This window comes from Peromyscus eremicus, chromosome X (genome assembly GCF_949786415.1).
Source record: "Peromyscus eremicus chromosome X, PerEre_H2_v1, whole genome shotgun sequence".
Classification (NCBI taxonomy): domain Eukaryota; kingdom Metazoa; phylum Chordata; class Mammalia; order Rodentia; family Cricetidae; genus Peromyscus; species Peromyscus eremicus.
Window position 1 is genome coordinate 1,565,077 of NC_081439.1, and position 22,341 is coordinate 1,587,417.

At 38.6% G+C, this 22,341-nt stretch overlaps 1 protein-coding gene across 1 annotated transcript in view; it reads right to left on the reverse strand.

Annotated features, from left to right (window-relative positions):
• Positions 1–12,315: 12,315 nt before the first annotated feature.
• Jade3 (jade family PHD finger 3) overlaps positions 12,316–22,341 on the reverse strand; it is a 154,613-nt gene continuing 144,587 nt past the window's right edge. Inside the window, exons 11-13 of the mRNA XM_059250225.1 lie at positions 18,005–18,475; positions 16,862–16,979; positions 12,316–14,345 (exon numbers count right to left, since the gene is read on the reverse strand). Of these exons, the coding sequence (XP_059106208.1) occupies positions 13,435–14,345; positions 16,862–16,979; positions 18,005–18,475 (1,500 nt within the window). The 3' untranslated portion in view covers positions 12,316–13,434. The remainder of the gene's footprint in view (positions 14,346–16,861; positions 16,980–18,004; positions 18,476–22,341) is intronic.

A 22,341-nucleotide genomic window follows, 5' to 3' on the forward strand; every position in this document is an offset into this window, starting at 1 on the left:
TTTAATGAAGCAGATGTTAAACTTGTGGTCAAGTTGTAATAGAATTATCCCTCAAGACTGGGGAGATTTGGTTACAGCAGTCTTAGAGGCTGGTCCTCAATTACAATGGAGGACCTGGTGGAAGAATGAGGCTAAAACCATTGAACAACAAAGTAGAGCTAGAGGTGTGGAAATTTCCCAAGATCAGCTTCTTGGAGAAGGCAATTATGCTGATATACAAAGACAATCTTTATATGATGACCACACCCTGGCTTTGTGCCACATGGCGGCCTTGAATGCTTGGGACAGAATTAAAGAAGTAGGAAAGAAAATTGAGTCATTTACGAAAGTTATACAGGGCCCAAAAGAAAACTTCACTGATTTCTTACATAGACTTACTTCAGCAGTAAATAGAATAATACCAAATTTAGAAGCTAGACAGATAATAATTGAATATCTGGCTTTTGAAAATGTTAATGCAAAATGCAAAAGGATAATTAGGCTGTTAAAGACAAGATCCACTGCCCTTGGAGGAATGGACCCAAGGTACAATTAATATTGAATCTCATGACCATGATGATACTTGGATAGGAGAGGTTATTTCCAGAGGTTTGAAGAAAAATAGTAATGTCAAATGTTTCAATTTCAGTATACAAGGTCACCTAAAAAAGGACTATAAATAGGGTGTTCCTATAAATAATGTTTTTTCAAGGAATAATCCCAACAGAAGGCCCCTCCCTTCTAGATTATGCAGAAGGCGTGGCAAAGGCAGACATTGGGCTAATGAATGTAGATCAACAAGGAACAGACAAGGTAATCCCTTACCTTTGCCTTGGGAAAACCCTGAGGGGCCCCTCACAGGCCCCCATGTCAAATTCAGTTCAGTTGTTCCCTGCCATCATTGAGGAAACTCCTTCCCAGAGCAATTAAAGAATCTAATGCCTATTGTAAGAAACCATACTGCTCTGGAATGATAGAACAGCTTTAGAAAATAAAACAAAAATTTAAGGAGAAACCATAAATCAAAATTGATAAAGATTAGAAAAGGGAAACTCCCCAAAGTTAGGATTGGGGAAGTTTTTTTCTTTCAGAAGAATGAAGGCTAAGGAATCTGAAGAATCCTGGACAAATGAGACATTTGAAGAAAAAGGACAAATCATTCAGAAAAAAACGTCCCATGAAAAAGATTTTCTGCAGTGAACCATGGCCATGCCTAACAGCAACTTTGAAGTCTCCAAAAAGATGATGGGACCCCGTAACAATGATTCCATCAGGACAATGATAATGCCATTAAGCTGACAAACACCACCCAAAGATCAGTTTTGGACTACAAACTGCTCAGGACAATCTCGAAATGGCTAGCTGAGATGATACAGCCTCACAGACTACTCCAGTCAGGACTTGATCATAATTCAAAATTTTCTTTTTGTCCCCATAAGATTACCAGCACCCCCAATCAGCAGGAAGTAGTCTAGAAAACTATGCTCACATTCCCCAAAAATGGATTATGGGTGTTTGTCTTTGTTTAGGAATTGGTTAAAAATTATTGGTCATAGTCAATCTCTTTCTAAAAGAAGAAAGGGGGATATGATATAGAAATGTATTATATAGAAATGATAAGATAAAAGGGTAGGTTATTGAATCTACTCTGAAAAGAAAAAAGGGAGGATATGGATATGGTAAGATAAAAAGACAGATTATTGAATCTACTTTTAAAAAGCAGCTACTAGTTTTAAATATTTTATATTGGATTGGATTTTTGTATATTGTATACAAATTTTATTAATAACAAATTTTGAGATTATTTTTGTTAGAACATACTGTGCACATGTTTCTTTTTTTTGCTTCTACTCCCCTTGATTTCTCTAGTTTATTCAGCTTGTCATTCTTTTTTTTTTAATTTTATTTTATTTTACAATACAATTCAGTTCTACATATCAGCCACGGGTTCCTTTGTTCTCCCCCCTCCCGCCCCCCTCCCCTTCCCCACCTCATCCAGGGCAAAGCCTCCCCCGCAGACTGAGATCAACCTGGTAGACTCAGTCCAGGCAGGTCCAGTCCCCTCCTCCCAGGCCGAGCCAAGTGACCCTGTATAAACAGCCAACTCATGCAATGAGCACAGGACCCGGTCCTACTGCCTGGATGCCTCCCAAACAGATCAAGCCAATCGACTATTTCACCCATTCAGAGGGCATGATCCAGTTGGGGGCCCCTCAGCCATTGGTTCAGGAGCTCCAGTGGCGCAATCGGTTAGCGCGTGGTACTTATATGTGCACATGTTTCTAATCTTGTTCAAGATTTTGTACCTATACAACTCATTTATCAATATAATACAAATTACTAGTCCTTGAAAGTTATTATTACCAACTAATTAGGATATAAAGAAATGAAAGTAGTTAGTCATTACAATCAAACTTGTAGTCAGGTTAGGTATGTTTTCAAGGTCAAGCAGAGATATTTTAGATAGACAGGTCATCTTCAAACACTTCAGAGATCTACAGAATATGGCATTTAAGGTGTTTTAATAACATGGATTCTTTTTTTGTGTGACTATGAGACATGTCTGCTCCTAGCAGCACCAATCTACTTCAGAGAAGATGATGGGCATCGAAGAAACTCTACACAGAGTTTACTTTCTTTGTGGCAGAAGTTAGCCACTGGACAAGAAATTGCCCTTGCCTCAACTGCTGACAGTATGCTCTCCAAATGAACAAGTAGGATACAAAAGCAAGGACTGCTGAACCTTGCCAAGACAAGGTAAGAAAGCTCTTTAGAAAAATCTTGCTTCACAGATGAGTCTGTCAGACATGTTAGGCCTGTAGGCTGAAGATGGATGCCCCAACTTTGCAGAGAAACCTTGGGTGACTGTCCAGGCAGCTAGCTGTTTCTGTCATTACTCACATTTTTTTTGGAAGTCACTTGTTTGCACTTCCTGTCTAAATAGGCAATATTATTTCCTTCTCAGGTCTCCAACAGAGTTGAAGATTAGATAGTTATAATTATAGTTTTCCTTGTTAACAAATTCAGAAAAGAAACTAAAGAGGTGTAAAGTGTATAAGTTTGAAAGACATCAAAAGACAGTTTTAGGTTGTTAATACAAGATAGAAAATGAATTAGGTACAACACTTTGGACTCACCAAAATAGGATAAATAATTGAGTATTTTCTCTGAATCTGTCAAATGTTAATGAACTGGGAATTGTTAATGTAATTCTTGACTGTATGTATTGTATATAGTTATTGTACTTACTGTATATAGTTTTTGTTATATTAGTTATAACCTTTTATTATTTTAGATAAAAAAGGTAAATGTGGTGATATATTGTGTATCTTAACATTCATGTTCTCTGTGTAACATCTCTGGCTGTCCTAGAACTCTGTAGACCAGGCTAGCCTCAAACTCAAGAGATCCACCTGTCTCTGCCTCCCAAGTACTAGGATTATAGGTGTGTACCACCAAGGCCTGATTTAACTGATTTTTTCAAATGTTAAACCGACCTGATTTTCAAATGTTAACTATTAAAATTACTTCTGAGGTAAATCTCATCTGGTCATGATGCATTATCTATTGACCTACTATGGGATTTGGTTTACCAAGTTTTTGCTTTTGTTAAGATTTTCCTAAGAGCTTTGCATATATACTTACACTAATAAATCTGTGGTTTTCTTTAGTGTTTGGGCTTGTTGCCAGGGTAAGGTTGGCCTCCTAGAGCTATTTTCTTTTGTTCATTTTTGGTGATTTTTTTTTTTTAGAATCGGTCATATTTGTTCTTTGAAAGCTAGTTAGACTTTACTAATGATGCCATCTGGACATGGAGTTGCCTTAAGAAAGTTTTCCCGAGTTACTCAATAATAAAGAGCTATTCAGGTATCCATTTCCTCTTTAGTGAGCTTTTAATGTACCTTCAAAGGCATCTGTCCATTGTCGATATGTTCATTTGTCATTGACTTTTTATGTATGTTTGTTCATCATATTTTGCTGTTATCAGCCCTCTTAGTGTCTATATATCATCTCCTTTCTCATTTTCATACTGATAATTTGCCTTTTTTTTGTTTTTCTTGATAAGTATCACAAGACTTTAATTTATCTCATTTTAGTTTTCCAAAGAACGAACTTTGGAAGGTATATCCCCAGCATTCGGGAGGCTGAAGCAGGAGATTAGTTTAAGGTCATCTGTTGCATAGCCAATTTGAAACTAGTCTGGGCTACCTTGCCTCAAAAAACAACAAAATAAAATAAGTAAGCAAGTAGACAATCAAAGCAACTTTTGGTTTAAAAACTTTCCTTTTTTATTTCGGGACTGATGTTTATAATTTCCTGTCTTCTACTTACTTGGAACTTCTAAATATTTACTCATTTGTTCACTATTTATTTATGTATGTGTGTTGTATGCATTTGTTAGTGTGGGTGTGCATACATGTGCATGCATGTGAGTGTAGAGGCCAGGGGTCAACATTAAGTCTTGACTTTTATTTCTTGAGACAGGGTCTCTCTTTGAATCTGAAGCTCATCAGTTCAGCTGGCTTTAATTGGTCAATGAGCCCTTCCTGACACCTAGGTGCTGTGGTTATAGGTGTGCATTACCATGCCAGGCATTTTACATGGTTCTAGAGATCTGAACTCAGGTTGTCTTGCTTGTGTGTAGACACTTTACAGACTGATCCATCTCCACAGCCAATTGTTTTGTTGACTTGTTTTTATTTTGAGATAGGATCCCACTATGTAGCCCTGACTGACCTGAAACTATGTAGACCAGGCTGGCCTTGAAACTTGTGTCAGTCCTCCACTCTTTACCATCATAGCATTATAGTCTGCCAGCACCCCCACTGGACCCTTGCTTTCTAATATAAGCACCAAGTGCTCTAGAATCTCCCCAATATTGCTTTGGTAGCATCCAAGTTAGGTTTTCTTTTCATTCTATTTAAGATTTTTTTGTTGTTATTGTTAAGATTGAAACTAAGGCCTGTTCATGCTAGGTAACATACTCTTCCATAGAACTACATAGCCATTCAAAACATGTTCTATACTTTCATTTTGAAAAATTATCTACTATCATCTATCTATCTATCTATCTATCTATCTATCTATCTATCTGTCTGTCTGTCTGTCTGTCTGTCTATCTATCTATCTATCTATCTATCAATCAATCAATCATCTATATCTACCATGATTCTGGGGATTGAATCTGGAATCTTCAGCATACTAAATCCTAAGCATGAGTTTTGCCACTAAGCTACACCCCTAGCCCCATTATTTCTTTTCTTTTTTCTTTTGAGTACTCTACTGATATATTATTTAGAAGTGTGTTTTTTAGTTTCCTCTACTTGGATTTTCCAGGAATGTTTATAATTGATGTATAATTTCATTTCATTGTGATCAAAGAACATACTCTGTTTGACTTGAATCCTTTAAAATTTGTTTTGGCTTAAAATAGAAATGTATTCTCTTAGTCCTGGATGACAGAAGTCCAAGGTTACTTACATTGGACTAATATCAAAGTGTTGGCAGGAATCACTCCTTGTATCATCTAGCTTTGATGGCTGTTGGTATTCCTTGGATTGTGTCCTTTGAAAGATATGGGAATGGTGCTACATGCCTGTAATAGCACCACTCAGAATGCTGAAGGAGGATTGTGAGTTTGAGGCTAGCCTGGTCTACATAGTGAGTTCTAGGACAGCCAATACTCCATAGTGAGACACTTTTTTGTTTTTGTTTTTGTTTTTTTGAGACAGGGTTTCTCTGTGTAGCTTTGCGCCTTTCCTGGGTCTCGCTCTGTAGACCAGGCTGGCCTCGAACTCACAAAGATCCGCCTGGCTCTGCCTCCCAAGTGCTGGAATTAAAGGCGTGCACCACCACCGCCCAGCGAGACCCTGTCTTAATATAAAGCAAAACAAAAAATTAAAAAAAAATTGTTTACTGGCCTGGAAAATGGTCTTTTTTTGCTTTAGTAATATTCTGGGTCTTTAAAAAGTTATATTAATTTTTGTATGGTTTTGAAATGTGCTGCATATGCATGTGCTCAGAATAGAACCAGGACCTTGAGTATGCTGGGCAAATGCTCTGCTATTGAGCTATACTCACAGCCCTGGTCTATCTTGATAAAATATTTCTTGTTCACTTGAAAATGTTGTGTATTTTGGAGTTGTTAGTTTATAAGTGTCCATGAAATCTAGCTACCCGAGTTTTATTAAAATTGTCTGCATTTCTACTGATTTTTGTACTTGTTCTATTATTTATACTGACTATAATTGTGCAATTGTCAATTTCTCCTTGTAATTCTATCATCTACCATTTAATGTATTTAAAATATGTTTAACCTTATTATCATGTAAGATGTATGTAAAGATGAAGAGAGAGAGAGAGAGAGAGAGAGAGAGAGAGAGAGAGAGAGAGAGAGAGAGAACATGCCACAGTGCATATGTGTAGTCAAAGGACACCTTTGTGGAGTCAATTCTCTTTTCACCTTTACTCTAGTTCTAGGAGTCAAAATTGGGTCATCAGGCTTGTGCAGCATTTTTACCTGCTAAGCCATCTCACCAGCCCAGTTTATTGTAGTTTATAGCTGTGACAAGGTATATAAACATTTAGGATTGTTTATGTTCTCTTGATGAATCTATCTTTGTAGGCTATTCATACAGTGATTCAAGTTGTCTTTTGGTATATCCTTTCTATCCTTTTATTATTTTTTAAAACCTAGGGTTTTACTGTACATCTCAGGCTGGCTTCCAAGCTGGTATCTTGCTTTAGCATCCTGAGTGCTGGGATTACACTGGTGTGTCACTAGATCCAACCTCTGTTCTCTTGGTTTTTTAACCTATTTGTGTCTTTACATTTTAAGATTTTTTTATAGGCATCATAGAGTCGTGTTATTTGATTCCCAAGCTCTGATCAGGTATTTGGGCTCTTCAGGAACTCCCTCTTGGGCCACTCTCTTTTTTGGAGGAGGCTTTGCTAACTAGAGCATCATTCCTCACAATGAGCTAGTACTCTCTTCTATCCTCTCCCATCTGGATGAACACTTAAGGATTTATTTATACTTTCCAAGGACACTGCTTCAGACAGCATGGATATACAAACTTATGCTAACCCGACAAGCAGTGCCATGCTGGTCATAAGTAGGTCTGTGGATGATTACTCAAGGATACTTGAGAAGTACTGAGGGCTACACCAGAAAAAGTTGGGAAGGCAGAAATGAGAAAACTATTTCTATAGAAGATTTTACTGATAGAAAAAATAATTCATGTGTTTTCCATTTCAAGGAAGTGTTTCAGTTAAGAGCAAAAGTAAGGGCTGATATGTAGCCCAGTGGTAGAGAGCACTTCCCTATCATGCACAAGGCCCTAGGTCCATTCCCTAGTACTGCAAAACCAAAGTGAAAGTACAGGGCCAACTTGAGGGTATTCCAGTCCAGACAGCTCTGTTGGGAATGAGGAGCACCTCTCTGAAAGGCTGGGGAGCACATACTCTATGCTCAATGTATTAGTTTCCTACTTCTGATCTAACAAATTGTCACAAATTCAGTGCCTATTCTTATTCTTCCAAAGTCTAAAATCACAGTGTGGGGGAAGGCTGAGTTTCTTCTGGAAACTTCTAAGGAGAATGTGTTATCTGGCCCTTTGTACTTTCTGGAGGCCATTGGATCACGGCTCTTCCATTGTCACATATCCGGCTAGAAACTTTCATCCTTCTACTTTCCTACTTTGTATAAAGTACCCTTGTGATGATATTGGATGAGCCTGGTTAATAATACGAGATAATCTCCCTATTTCAAAGATTCTTTTCAAAAGCAAAGAGTTTTTATTTACAAGTTAACCCGATGCAGCAGCTGAGCATGAGAGACCCTGAGTAGCAATCAAGCAAGGTTTTTTATAATGGTTAGGGTAGGGGATCTAGGGGAATTCCAACTCTATATAGTTACAAGCTCAGGATTGGTGCTTACTTTAGGTTAGAAATGTTTGGTTTGAACTGATTGGGGAGTTGCAGCTGCAAGGAAATTGCCATTTCCTCTAGCAATCTATATCATCATCAGACCCATTTTTTTCTGACAATAAGACATGCCATTTCTTACCTGCAGGAAATTTGCTCCCTCTGACTATGGTATGTAATCTATCATATCCTTTAGGTTATGGCAGGAAATATCTTCCTGAGTTACTTCTAGAGGGGGAAATGAGAGGATGACAGGTTTGCAGCCATCTTAGAGAAGGGTCAGACTGGGGGCAGCAGGCCCTAGGAAACCCACCAGAGGATGTGTTGCCCCTCCAGCCTAAGCCCTGGGAAACTCATCAGAGGACTAGACTGGGGGAAGCAGGCCCTGGGAAACCCACCAGAGGATGTGCTGCCCCTAGACCTAGACAATTAAGAGCCACATAAAAAAATGAGTTCCAGATATTTCAAGGATCTTAACTTTAATTACATTTGGAAGGCCCCCTTAACCATTCAAATAACATAGTAGGTTCTGTGGATTAGGGTGTGGGTGTATTTGGAGATCCATGGCTTAATTTCTATAGCCAGTTAGACGATTGACTAGTTAGGCAGAAAGATCTCCAGGTCCTAGATCTGATGTGGGGCTTACCCTGCCAAGATTTGTGTGAATCATCCTGTTCTTTGAATACAAGTTTCTTTTTTGATTTTGTATAAGATGTCTAATTTTTTAAAGATTTATGTGTATGCATGTTATATCTGCAGGTATGTATCTGCACTATGCGCATGCCTGGTACCATGGAGGCCAGAAGAATGTGTTGGAGCCCCTGGAACTGGAGCCCTGGGTGGTTGTGAGCCACCATATGGGTACTAGGAACTGAACCTGGGTCCCCTGCAATAGCAACAAGTGCTCTTACCACTGAACCATCTCTCCAGCACCTAAGATGATTAATTTTGATTCATCAGTTCTATCCAAGATGGCAAGGATCAAGTGGCATTAAATCTATGACTAATCCTCAACAAAGGTTGATTTCTTCAGGGAGAAAATAAGTAGGAATTCTTGGAGAAGGTACCCTGCATACAGGAATCAAGCACGATTGTACTGGCTTCCATCTTGATGCTGTTGTATACTTACCTGTAGGGCCTTGAACAAGTCTTAACCATTTGGCCTGTTTTCACATGTGCCAAATGGAGCCAAGTCTCATCTTCCTGTAGTTGTGTATAGGCCTGACATAGCAGTATTTTATTATTTGGAGGCTTAATTGGTCCCAAGTGGGGTTCCTGGTTTGTCCTTGGTTGTTCTGTAAGGAACCCAAGTAACTATCTTGAAAGTAATCTTTATTTACTCTATTCTTTGCCCAAATAGTTCTGTCCATTTGGGGGATCTTGAGGGCAAGACACTGGGACAAATTCTCTGAGATGCAGGCAGGCCTGTTCCTCATTGCTCCATTACTACTATTCAGTTAGCAAATGTAACCGAAAAGGCTGAGTGGCCACAGTTATTGACTCAGCCAATAGCAGCCTTGTGAACACTCTCATTATTTTTACCCCTGTAGACCCTGTTTGCAGAGACAGAGAAATGGGGAAGAATTTTAACTAGTTTCTGTTTTCCAAAGTAGGAAGAGGAAAAGCTTGGTGGAAAAAAAAGCAAGTATCACAGGGCACAGGCCAGGCTTATCAAAGCAGGAAGAAGCATTTGACGCCCATGCCCCCATGAAGCTGAATGATCTAGAATAGGTACTGTCCAGCTGTGGTCATTTGTTTATTTTATTGTATTTTTTTTAGTGGTGGCATTACATTTGTGTAATTTTAATTTTCTACATTTCAAGTTTTTAAGAGTTTAAGGTGAGAAATGACTAAAGCAACCCATGGTTTTCACATGTGCTTCAGGAAAGCAGCTCTATTACAGCACAATATTTCCCATAACTCAGCAAAAGGTGGTTCTGAAGATGTTCTCTCAGTTCTAGCCTCTGGTTGTGGTCACAGCCTGTGTTGCTCAAGGTTCATCTTTCCAGATTATTTCTAAGCTACTTGCCACTTACTTATCCTAACTGAAACAGAAGGGAATTGAAGGAATAGTGAAGGGAGGGAAAGGATGTTTGGAGCCTGGTAGTCAGGCCTTGCAAAATGTTCACACCCCAATCCACCTCAACAAGATGATAAATGTATTTGGAAGTATAAAGTGGAGGAATTCACCAGTGACTAGACACAATGGGTTGTGCAATTGCCCATTTCATTGCAAAGACAAAAGTCTTTAGATCATATAATCTCATCTATTTAGTGAAGTAAAATCAACTGAACTCCTAGAAGCCTCCTTTAACAGTGCTAAGTTGAGTGTTAGAAAGTTGGCTGCATAGAGGGCCAGCCCCAAGGTGGGATTTATTAACTAAACCTTCCTTTAAAGCCATTATCACATAACTGCTGTTTTCCACAAAACAGTCAAACTGAGAAAGCAAATGTTATATAATACAGTTTTTGAAATAATACCACATGAGTTAATGGGTGCTGAATATACTTTTGCTGTTGTGTACTTTTCTTCAGTTCTTAAAGCCAGTAACGGGATTTGCAGCTCAGTGGAGAGTGCTTACCTAGCATAATCAAAGTCCTGGTTTCCACTCTCAGCACTGCAAAACAGAAAAACAAAACAAAACAAAAAACAAATAAACAAGCAAACATTGAGGATTTTGATCTTGCAGGGAAAAAAACCCCTGAGACTGTGCATTATCTGGCTTGCTCTCTACAATTAAACATTTTTTCAACATGAAAGTTCACCTCCCACTAGAAATGTACACATTCTTATAAACCCTTTGTTGGCTGTAACAGGATATACTTAGTAGTTTAAAATCTTCAGAATGAATTATCAGAGCAGTCAACTATTAACAAGTGAGGTAGGTAGAGGCAGAAACAATCACTTTTATGTTTCACTACTGATTTATTCAATGACCTTTGACAACCTGAAAATATTTACCCTTTCAAAGTCCTGCCGTGAGACCGTATAACCCTGATTACATGACAGACTCCCAGAGCTCTGCATTATATAATGAGTATTATAAACAATAGCTTTGTGTATCCTGTCACTTTAAATAGGATCTATGTCCCTGGCCATTTTAAATGATGATCCTAAGGTCTTTATCTTACTAGCCTGATGAAATCATGGTTTCTGGGCAAAGTACAAAGGGTTCTCTTTGACTTCTGGTATTGACCTGAATTGTGAATTTGTGCTTTTTCTTGACAGGGTCTAGATATGTATCCCAGGCTGTCCTAGAAGTTATTATCTTCATGCCTCAGCCTTTAATGCTGGGATTCTAGGCGTGTGTCACCATACCCAGATGGTTTATGCTTCTAAACATTCAATTCTTCATCCCTGAACCTCTCTTCTAACATAAGTAAATTCATAGATTTTAAAAAATCAGTATGCCAAAACAGAAAATTACCACACTGACAATAGTTAACAGTTTTCATAATTTAATGAAAAAGTATTGATAAAAAGGTGACATTTGAAAAAAGATTGATTTTATCTTCAAAACTTGAATTATATAAGACAAGACGAAAAACATTAACAAAGGTTAAGAGGTAATACTTCAAAGAACAAAATGTTGCAGATGCAGTTTGGGGCATTTGGAATGTATACAAACTGAAGGCTCATTTGTTTACCCAGGAATATTCTGTAAAAATATTACCATTTTATCTCCCTGACTTGAATGATATTTCAGGCAATATTCTCCCAATGGCATTACATATGGAATTTGGCTAAAGCACTGTTTTCATGTTTGCTTCCCTCCCACCCCCCTCCCCCATACTCAGAATTCAAAGGCATGAAAGGACACAGGCTATTGACTGGCCTTTAATGTAAGGAACTTACCACTCACCTCCATTATACTCTCATTACCATGAAAGTGTCAAATTTGTATGTACCTATGAGTATTCAAATAAGCAGAGGCTGAGGGTATTAAGAGGAAATTCTCTTCCTCATTTTCAACTAAAACAAAATACAGGACACCTACTACATGTTATGTTCACACATGTTCATAGGCACAAAAGAAACATTTTGAAGATGCAGCCAAAGGAGAGGCAAAATATAAAAGTTTTCAAAAAAAAAAAAGGAGAAAACAAAACCCCAAAGAAGCCTTTAACGAGGTTCTATGAACGAAAGTGGGAGAGAGGCAAACTGCTCCACAGCATTGGCTAGAGGGCTATTGCCCTCTCACTGGCACCTACTGCAGCTGGCTTCTTTCACCAGCATGAAACTTCAGAAATTGAAAATGGCCTCTTGTTTGAAAAATCTCTCTATATGTTCCCAAACTAGAAGAAAGAGAATATTATTTTAAGGCTAAGAAGAAAAGGGAGCTGAGAATTACAGTCTGCCTCACATTTTTACAAACTGCTACTTCCCCCTTTTTTTTAAATGGGAAGCAAACCTGTTTCATCCTCTGCTTCAAAATTCTCTTCCTCTAGAAATGAATCAAGGCTGATTATTTGGTAATGTGGTATAAGCAAGTTCTGAAAAATGGCTCCAACTTTTATGCTTGGGAAATTGCCTTGGTTTCAAAATTCATACAAAGCTAAATTATATCCATGTGTTAAAACACATGCTTTCAAATTTGTCTGACAATAAAAATCTGTTTCAAAATTAAAGCAGGTAAGAATACTTAACCCTCTGTGCATTACACTATATTTTAATTATACCTCAATAAAAATTTTATAAACATTAAAGCAGGTATACAAAAACTGTCAGCCAAACTTCAGTCAAACTTATCTGAAAACAACACAAAAAACCCTGACCTGGTACAAATATCCCAGAAAAGGTCACACTTTGGGAAAGGCTCTGGAGGTCTTCACAAATGCCTTGAGAAGCAGAGCATTTTCCTTGGAAGTAGTACTTCTGTACTTTTGTAAACACTATCCACAAGTTAGCTTGTTAGCTGGATAAGAGAGTTATGAGTGTGTTCCCAGCAAGCAGGTCTAGGAACAGGCACTGGACACTTAGGAGAATTGACTTTATATGATACGATACTGTAAAAGAAACTTAACCTTGCATGAAGCAAGGAAGACAATATTAAGTGACAGTATCTGAGAATGCTGCTCTCCTGGTCTCTCCCTTGAAGAGGTTTTATAGATACCAGTGGAATTAGAATTTTTCTATAAACATGAGCGCTAAGGAGTCACATGTTATAGTTTCAAAAGATAAGTAGTTTTAGTGTCTGTCATGTTCTTTTGCAAATCCATCAACAATGCAAGGATTCTTAATACGTAGATTAATCAGTGTTTTAATGTAACCAAAAAGCAGCCCTGAAGTACTTATTGAGCAAATACTCTGGGCCCAACTATTCCCAGCAGCCTCCAACAAAGCAACCTCAGACAATCTGCAACTCTTGTAATGTGCTTATAAAAACTAGACCTGAAACCTTTTCAAAAAACGTCAAACCATCATTTTCCCTGCAATTCCTCCTAATACACTAGAATCCTTTTGGTGTTTAGATTTCCCCCAGTATGCGGGGCAAAGGCAACGGCTGCGTTACCCTTAGGTGTTTCTGATCACCTCTGCATTGAGCTATGGGAATGAGGATGTGTCTTACTTTTCCCATGGCACTCCCGAGAAGAATCATGAGAAGGATTTTCTCTGTCAGAACTTTCTCTCTTTACCCTTGCTGTTTCTTTATTCCCTTCCCCTTCCGCTTCTGAATCGCTGGGCTCTAAATCAGGGCAATACCCATCGGTTTCCTGATATGGAGCTCTTCCTGTAGACCGCCTGAGAAGCTGTCTACCCCACAACTGCTCCTTAGAGCTCACATTCTTAGTTGGCTTAACGCAATACTGGAGGTCCTCAGTGGGCCTCACCCATGTATTGGTGGCCTCCTTAAAGGACCTGCTGAAGTGTTCTATGCCAGATTTTCTAATGTTACCCTGACTGGGCAAGTGGGAACTGAGCATGGACTCCTGGTCACAGAACATCTCATCTGAATTATCTTTCTGGGTAATGTTCCCAGACCAGTTGCCCTCCAGGCCATTGGAACTGGCAAGCCTGGAATTAGGCTGACTCTTCCCATTACCAATAGAAGCCTGTCCATGGAGGGCAGCCTGAAGGGCCAGAGGCTTCCCTAATGATTGCCCATGATAGAACTCTGCAGATGGAGTTCTCTGAGCAGGACTGGAACTCTTGGCTTCACTTCGAGAATGGCTGTGGCTAGCAAGCAAACAGTTACTCTTGATTTCTAGTGGATGTCTTGGATATATTTTCACATTCGTGTCCAGTGGCTCCTCAAGCATCTGTGGGCTCCTTTTATTGTGACCAGGGGAGCTGCTGCCAGGAGAGGAAGGTTGGTTCTCGGTTTCTGTGGAGCTGTCTCTGCAGTCTTCTGAGGTTGATTTAGGCATTTTCAACTTTAAGGTAATTCGTGGTGGTGGGTAAAACAATGAGTTCTCTAGTGCATTTGTCAAAGAAAGTCCTGAAATCAGAAAGAAAGATTTGTTTAACAACTGATTTAATTATTAACATATGTGCATCACAAAGTGAGTTCATGAATTTATTGTTCCAAATGTCTAATGAGCACCTGTCTTTGATGAGCATGTATACTACAGTGAGCAGATGGAGTGAACTACAGTACAGGATGAACCCAGAGTCCCACAGAAAGCACTATCCATGGCTCTCAACCTTTATACCTTTGCTTTCCTAACCTATAAAACAATAGCAACAACTAGTGTGCTCTGTCTTATGTCTCTATCTCCATGCCTTTCTTTCTTTGTGTATGTGTGGGGGCAACTGCACATGTGTGCATGCATATAGAGACCAGAGGTCGATGGTAGATGTTTTCTTCAATCACCCTCTACTTTATTTTTTGAGACAGGGCTTTTCACTGAACTTAGAGTTTATCAGTTGGTTAGACTAGCAAATTCCTGGGATCTTCCTGTTTCCACATAACTAGTACTGGATTCACATCACAAGGGTGTGTACCACACAGGCTTTTTATCTGAGTGCTGGGAATTGGACTAACAGAGCTCTTCCCCTAGACTTCTCCTTGCCTTTCATTGCTATAAAGAATGTCACTCACAGTGTTTTGGAATGAGTTCTTTGTGTGTTTATGATTGGGCATACAGGTAATAAGCAGGATTGAAGATGTACCTCAAATACAAGACATTTCAGATTTTATCCCACTATCCTCTCCAGGCATTCCCAAACAAGTCAAACAGAAAACTGCAGAAACACATTACAGGATTTGGTAGGGGAAAGGTACATAGGTATTTTAACTCAGCATTAGAAGTGGTGGGTGGTTCCTGAATATTGTATGCCCTTAGTCTGTAATATCCTGATTACAAATTATCATTATGGGATGTGGAATCATTAAAAAATATTACTGGACCCATGCTATGGGCACACATGCAATAGCATGTGTGTGGAGGTAGATGATGTTATGGAGTCAGTTCTCTCCATCTTTACATGGGTTCTAAGGATCAAACTCAGGTCACCAGGCTTTTGAAGCAAATGCCGTTACCTTCTGAGCCATCTTGCTGGCCCTGGGGGAGGTTTGATAGTGGTAAGGGACAGAAAGAAAGAATCACAACATGTAGGATTATTCAGGGAAGTATTAATTACCTGGATATATCACCCTACAACTGGACTTTGCCCATTATAGTCTTACCATATGTAGTTTCATAAAAATGAGATATAGAGAGGATGGCTTGTAAGTACCCTAAAGGGTAGCGTGCATTCCCCAAGGGTTCATTTTGAACAACTACAGCCTCCATCTCTGCTAGGGATTTTGCCATCTGTTGATGCTGTAAGCCATACTCTTATAATCAGAAGCCACTTGGCTAAGTCTAATCTTGTCAGCACACAGGGGGTCCTCCCTGTTGTCTTTTGCTTCTTATTGCTTTGACAGTCATGTTACAAGGTAACCTTGTGCCTGAGTATCCCTGTTACTTCCTGCTGTGATGTAGTCACAAATACCCTAGAAGCTTTTGATGCCTACCTGACATCTTGTTTCTATGTGTTTATCTTATTTTATGGTTGGCTTTTAGCAGGTGCTGATTCTACATATTTTGCCCAAGTTACCCTTAGTGATGATCAGGTTCTCCCACCTATTTCTGTATTAAAAGAAACATAGGGAAGTGTCACTGTATATGACTGTCATAATTCTAGCCAAGCTTCCACTTTAGGTACTGTAATTATCATCACCTATCTCTCTCATCAAGTGGGTAATGCATGGATTTCTCTGTTGATTGCTCTATCTTCTAGTTTAGTTCTTAGTTCCTAGTACAGTGGTTTTCAACCTTCCTAATCTGCAACCCTTTAATACAGTTCTTCATGTTTAATGGTTCCCCAACCATAAAATTATTTTGTTGTTACTTCACAACTGTAATTTTGCTACTGTTAAGAATTGCAATGTAAGTATCTGCATTTTCCAATGGTCTTAGGTGACCCCTGCGAAAAGGTCATTCAACCCCAAGGGGTCATGACCCATAGATTGAGAACCACTGCCCTAGTAGGTTCTGAATAAACATTAGTGAATAAATGAAAATTTTAGAAATAGACCTCTTTTAACTTCTGTCTGAGGATCTGTTTTAACAGATGACCTTTAAGATGAGTAACCCTGGAATTAAATGGTCTCTGGAAACAAGGATTTGGTGCTAGCTTCTTGACTTTAAGTGAATTTGACAATTACAAAACACTTTCATGGCTGTAATTACTAGATTATCTGCCTTAGACTTGCAAATCCTCTAATCCTACCCTTGAATTTCTTTTCCTTCCTTTCATTTTTTCTTTTCCAGGAGGGGGGTTTTTACCCAGGAATTAATTTCCCACCTTGTAAGTTGACAGTAAAATAGGCCACATAATTATCAGGATTAGATTGAAACAAACGAAACAATTTTTAAGTGGCATAATAGATACAAAACTAAATTGTAAAAATAATTATAATCAGAGTCTCTATATTTGCTAGGACAGTTTTAACACACAGGTTGTTACCTTCTGTAACTTCTTGGTTGATAAGCTGGACTTGCAAACCGAAGATCTGTTCTTGCACTTTGGTGTGTGACAGTTTCAGCTTTTCTCGCCTGCTTATCATGTAGCATAGATTTCGGACCTACAAGCCCAATCCCCAGCAAATAAAGATGTTTGTTATATTAAGCAAATTTATAGTTGAAATTGTTCAGTTCATTCTGGTGGCTGTGGGAGTGAGGAGTGAAGGGCCACAGACCATGACCCAAATCAAAGGAATTACTACAGCATGACAATCATGGGGACATGGTTCCCATGTCAATCTGCTTTAAGAGCAAGTGCTCTAAGGTTCTCTCTGAAACCTATTCTCTAGTCTACAATCTAACAGGATCAATATTTATGTATACAGTCCAACTGAGAAGATAATGGCATCATACTTTAGTCTTCCCTTTCTAACCCTGAGTATGAGTGATAGCACTTGGCATCTGTACCACTAGGCCTGGTTCATTTCTAGAATTCGACAATTATGAAATTTCCTAGGGTAAACACAGCACCTAACTTTCCTTTGAATTCTTAAAGCACTTAATCTACCTGATGAATATATCATGAGTTAAATTACCCGGTGAAGTGGCTGTCAACCAGAGATTATTTTAGCCCCTAGTAGGAAACTAGTAAATTTGGGAAACAATTTGTTTGTCAGAACCAAGTGTGTAAGGGGACTGGCATCTAGTGGGCAGAGGTCACTGACACTGCTAAACATCCTATCCTGCCACTTACAATAAAGGGTAGTACTCCACAATAAATAACTAATGCAGCTCAAGATGTCAACAATTGCTGAGTCTGAAAAACCCTGAGAGAGTGCTTTCCTGAAAAAAGACTTCAGTCTCAGGAATATGTCAGTAAAATATAGCTGAGCCATTTTTTGACAGTGAATTAAAAAGTAAACAACTGAGAATAATAAATTCAAAGTCAAAGTTCATAGAGCAAATACATGAGGCCTTTCCAATCACCAGTCAAAATTTAAAAAGAACCCAATGTCTAGAAACACAGTGAACTGAGATGATAAGGAAAGACACAGAAGCTCACGCTATATAATGGGGTGATCATTTTAAAACTGGAAGTGGTATCTCCTATCTCTATGTAGACAATAGTCAGAGCTAGTCACCTTACCCTCTCTAGGTCCTGCCGCAGGTGCATAAACATTCTCATGCGAGTATGAATGCTTTCTTCTTTTGGCTGTACCAAGCCATTTTCCTCTTCCTCTTTTGGAGGAATTAATGGCTTGTTGAAGTTGCTTTTGCGCTTCAGTTTCCAGTAGTTATAGATAAAGTCGACAGTTAACGCAGATAGCCTCAGCTCTTTGGCAACATCTTCTACCTGGACCAAGGTATAGAATTCTTCCTCTAGTTCACGAAGCTTCTGTGCCCGCAGGCTGGTTTTCTCACTTTTTGCCTGGCTCTGCTCAGCAGCTCTGTGGTGGTGGTACTCAGCCTCCCCAACTTTCGGCTTGTTTTGGCTATGCTTGATGCAAAATGACTTGAACTTTACTTCATCACCCTCATCTAGGATGGTCTTCATTTCTAGGCCATGCTCAAAGGCACAGGTGACATGGAAGGCAATGATACAGCTTTTCACAGAGCACTGAAGGAGAAAAAAAAATGTGTTAAGGCAGTACATGGGAAGAGGATAGGGAATGCTCTGTCTCTGGGCCCCAACTGTGAGCTTATAGAAAGCAAAGGAAAGACAGGGGGAAAGCTTGACCATGACAGGTATTTTATAAGTAAAGAAAAAAAAAGATGAAACAAAAAGAGAAAGAGAAAAATATTTTACAAGTAAGATTTTTTTTTTTACAAGTTACCCAGGAAACTTGCTCATATAGAAAACAGCAAAAACAAAGGCAAAAAATATGAAATTTCCATTTTTATGTTTCAATTCAAGCAGCAAGCATTGAGTTGCCTTTTTTTGAGAAGTCTCTGATTTATGTAAAGTTATATGGTTTCTTCTCTGCATCCTCCACATTACCTATATATGTTTTTATTGTAGTACTTTTTACATACTCCCTACTAATAGCTGAAAAATTCCTGGACATAAAGCTTAAGACAGAAGCTATGTCAACTACCTCTATGCACAAGTATGTCATCAATTCAGGCAACACCATAAACTACTGAGAAAGCAGTTGCTCAGAATAAATGAAAGAAAAGACACAGTTAATATTATTGCTAGGACATCAATGGCTCTAAAAGGTCATAGGAACTCCAGTATCTAAACAACCTAATTTCCTGAAATTGTTCTGATACAGCTGAGCTACGCATTAGACTAGACAACTAGTCATGAAAGGCTATTTAAATTTAAATGAATTTAAATGGGCCAAGATGTTGAGCCATGTAAGAACCCTTGTGCTACACATGCGAGGCCCTGGGTTTCATCTCCTAAACTACAAAAAAGGTTAATTAAAATTACATACTATGAGGACCAATGGTTCAGCAGATAAGGAGGCCTTGCCACCAAGCTGTCTCTTGTAAGTTATTCCCTAATCTCCACATGTGCACTCCCTCAATAAATACACGTTATTAAAAAAAATGACATACAATGAAAAATTTAACTCCTCAGTCACATTAGCCATATTTCAACCAAACTAGATCACACACACACACACACACACACACACACACACACACACACACACACCAAAATAGACATTTTAAAATTAAGTTTTTACTATTCTGCCATCCACTGTTAGATTCTACACATTACTATGGATCATACACTGACTATTCATAGGAAAACAGAGCAGGAAGAATCTAGCCCATGACAGATGCATTCTTGTGCTTAAGCTAAATTACCATTTGTTATGGTTAAAATGTTAGTTTTCCTTTTAAGAGATTTTAAAATACATTGGTACACATATATGCTAACATGAGAGATTTTATTTCTAAGAAAATCGGATAAGACCCATATATACTGTCAAAAACTTTCTGAATTAAATTAGATCTCCTTAATTTTCTGAATGAAAAGTTAAGAGTGAGTATTATTTATTTGTTTTACACACACACATTTGTTTTTTCAGACAGGGTTTCTCTGTATAACAGTCCTGGCTGTTCTGAAACTTACTTTGTAGAACAGGCTGGCCTTGAACTCACAGAGATCTGCCTGCCTCTGCCTCCTGAGTGCTGGGATTAAAGGCATGTGCCACCACAGCCTGGCAAGAGTAAATATTTTTTAAAAGAAGAAAATAGTAGGATTTTTCATAGTTAAAGCAAGTGCTAATTCTTTTGGAAGCCTGAATTTAGAGGCCACTATGCTTACTATACATGCGTCAAAGTCTTGATAATTAAACAGAGAATAAGCTTGGATATAAATTAAGAGAAAGAACACAATACATGACAGTCTTCTTAGAAATTCAAGATACCCAACAGAAATGAGAACAAAATAACAGCAGCATTATTTTCTAATAGTTGGCTTTTCCTTTTTACTACCAAAATGTACAAACCTTCAGTTATAATATCACATGACTTTAAAAAATATTTGTTTTATGTGAATGTGTATGTATGTTTACTCTGTGTATGCAGTTCTCATGGAAGTCAGAAGAGGTGTCAGATCACCTGGAACTGGAGTTATGGAGTTGTGAGCAGCTCTATGTGGGTGATGGGAATTGAACCTGGGTCCTCTACAAGAACTACAAACTGCTGAGCCATTTCTTCAGCTCCCAGAATGATCTTTTCTAAAACTAGATGGTTTTTATGACAGTTTGCTAAGAGATATTTCTAATTATCATCTATGCATTTTTCATTTGGTGCAGTCTATATTTCTATGTTCTATAACTTTGATCTGAGAGACAATCTGTTGCTAAAGAATGTCTTTTATTATTTGCTGTATAATTATTTCATTTCTCTTGAATATTCAATCCTCTTCTCCTAACATAATACTGTCAACCATTAAAGCAATTTTTTGGAGACAGGTTTTCTCGTGTTAACAGCCCTGGCTGTCCTGGAACTCACTATGTAGACCAGGCTGGACTTAAACTCACAAAGATTGTCTGCCTCTGCCTCCCAAGTGCTGGGATTAAGGTGTGTACCACCAACTGCTGGCAGGAGTTTTACACTTAAATTCAATGGGATAAAAGAATTTCGGGAATGGGACATAATTCTAATATCATCTAACCCAGCCTCACATTTACTATTAATTAAACTTCTAAAAAGTACCTGATTTAGACACGTCCCTTTCCAATTAAGTGGTAACTTAGCCACATACTAGATTCTTTCACTGAAAAAAGCTCACATTCTCACAAAAACATCCCTCCTTAGCTCTGGATAGTTCTTTTGGAAAATTTGGTTATATTACATGGAAATATGTATCCTTAAAATTTCCACATATTTGACAAACCTCATGAAAATGAGGATGATGGTAAGCTCAAGATGCATTTTTTTTTGGTTTTTTTGAGACAGGGTTTCTCTGTGTAGCTTTGCGCCTTTCCTGAACTCGCTTTGGAGACCAGGCTGGCCTTGAACTCACGAAGATCTGCCTGCCTCTGCCTCCCGAGTGCTGGGATTAAAGGCGTGCGCCACTACCGCCCGGCATGACGCATTTTTATCTGAGTATTTTTTATTATTGCTTGGCTAAAAAACTATACAGATATTTAAAAACCAAACAGTAAAAGGCATATTTTAGCAACAACCAATAGAATGTTAAAACAGATGTCTCTCAGGACAAATTTATAGAATGTAGAGAAATAAATTATACAAAAAGACAAATACATGGATGATAGTAAAGAATGTCTCTTAGCAAACTCTGCCATAAAACCATCTAGTTTTAGAAAAGGTTATTCTGTGGTATTTGTAATTGGAGGTCTGTACACTTTGGGGCTAAAAGAGAAAAGCCCAGCCAGGTTTTGGAGCCAAACATTTATTTATTGCTATTATAAAATAATGCTATGAAAATTTATGTAGAAGTTTTTATTTATGTTTTCGTTTCTTTTGCATAATGTATAGCAAAGGATTAACCTTGCCCAAAGAAGAGTTTGGCCCTTTGTCTCTAGTACCTGAGAAGTAACAAGGCTTTGGACTGTTCTGCTATGTACAGTCTATGCTAGCTGTGTGACTATGGTAGAGGCTTTGGATTACATGCTATCAACCTGCCTTCCAGAAGGACCCAAGAACAAGGTGTCAGGCAAATGGATAGTTCACTCTATGTGGTGAATCCCCAATATTACCTCTGGCCTCCAAGGCTCTGGTGAGTGAAGAAATAAATACTGAATGCATGGTTTTGGGAGTGGTAGGGAGCATAAGACATACAGCTCCTTGGATAAGCTGTGGCATTTAGGTAGGGAGTGGAGGGCATGGTGGTCACTGACCCTGACCACTGTAATGAGTCATAAACCCAATTATCTGCAGACTACTGTGGAGACTAAGAGCACAGAGTGCTTGGCCTTTGGGGCTGATACTTGGCCATTAGGTAGGCCTAATCTAGGGGTAGCAACTTATTTCTGCAGCCTTCTTTGGGGTTATTAA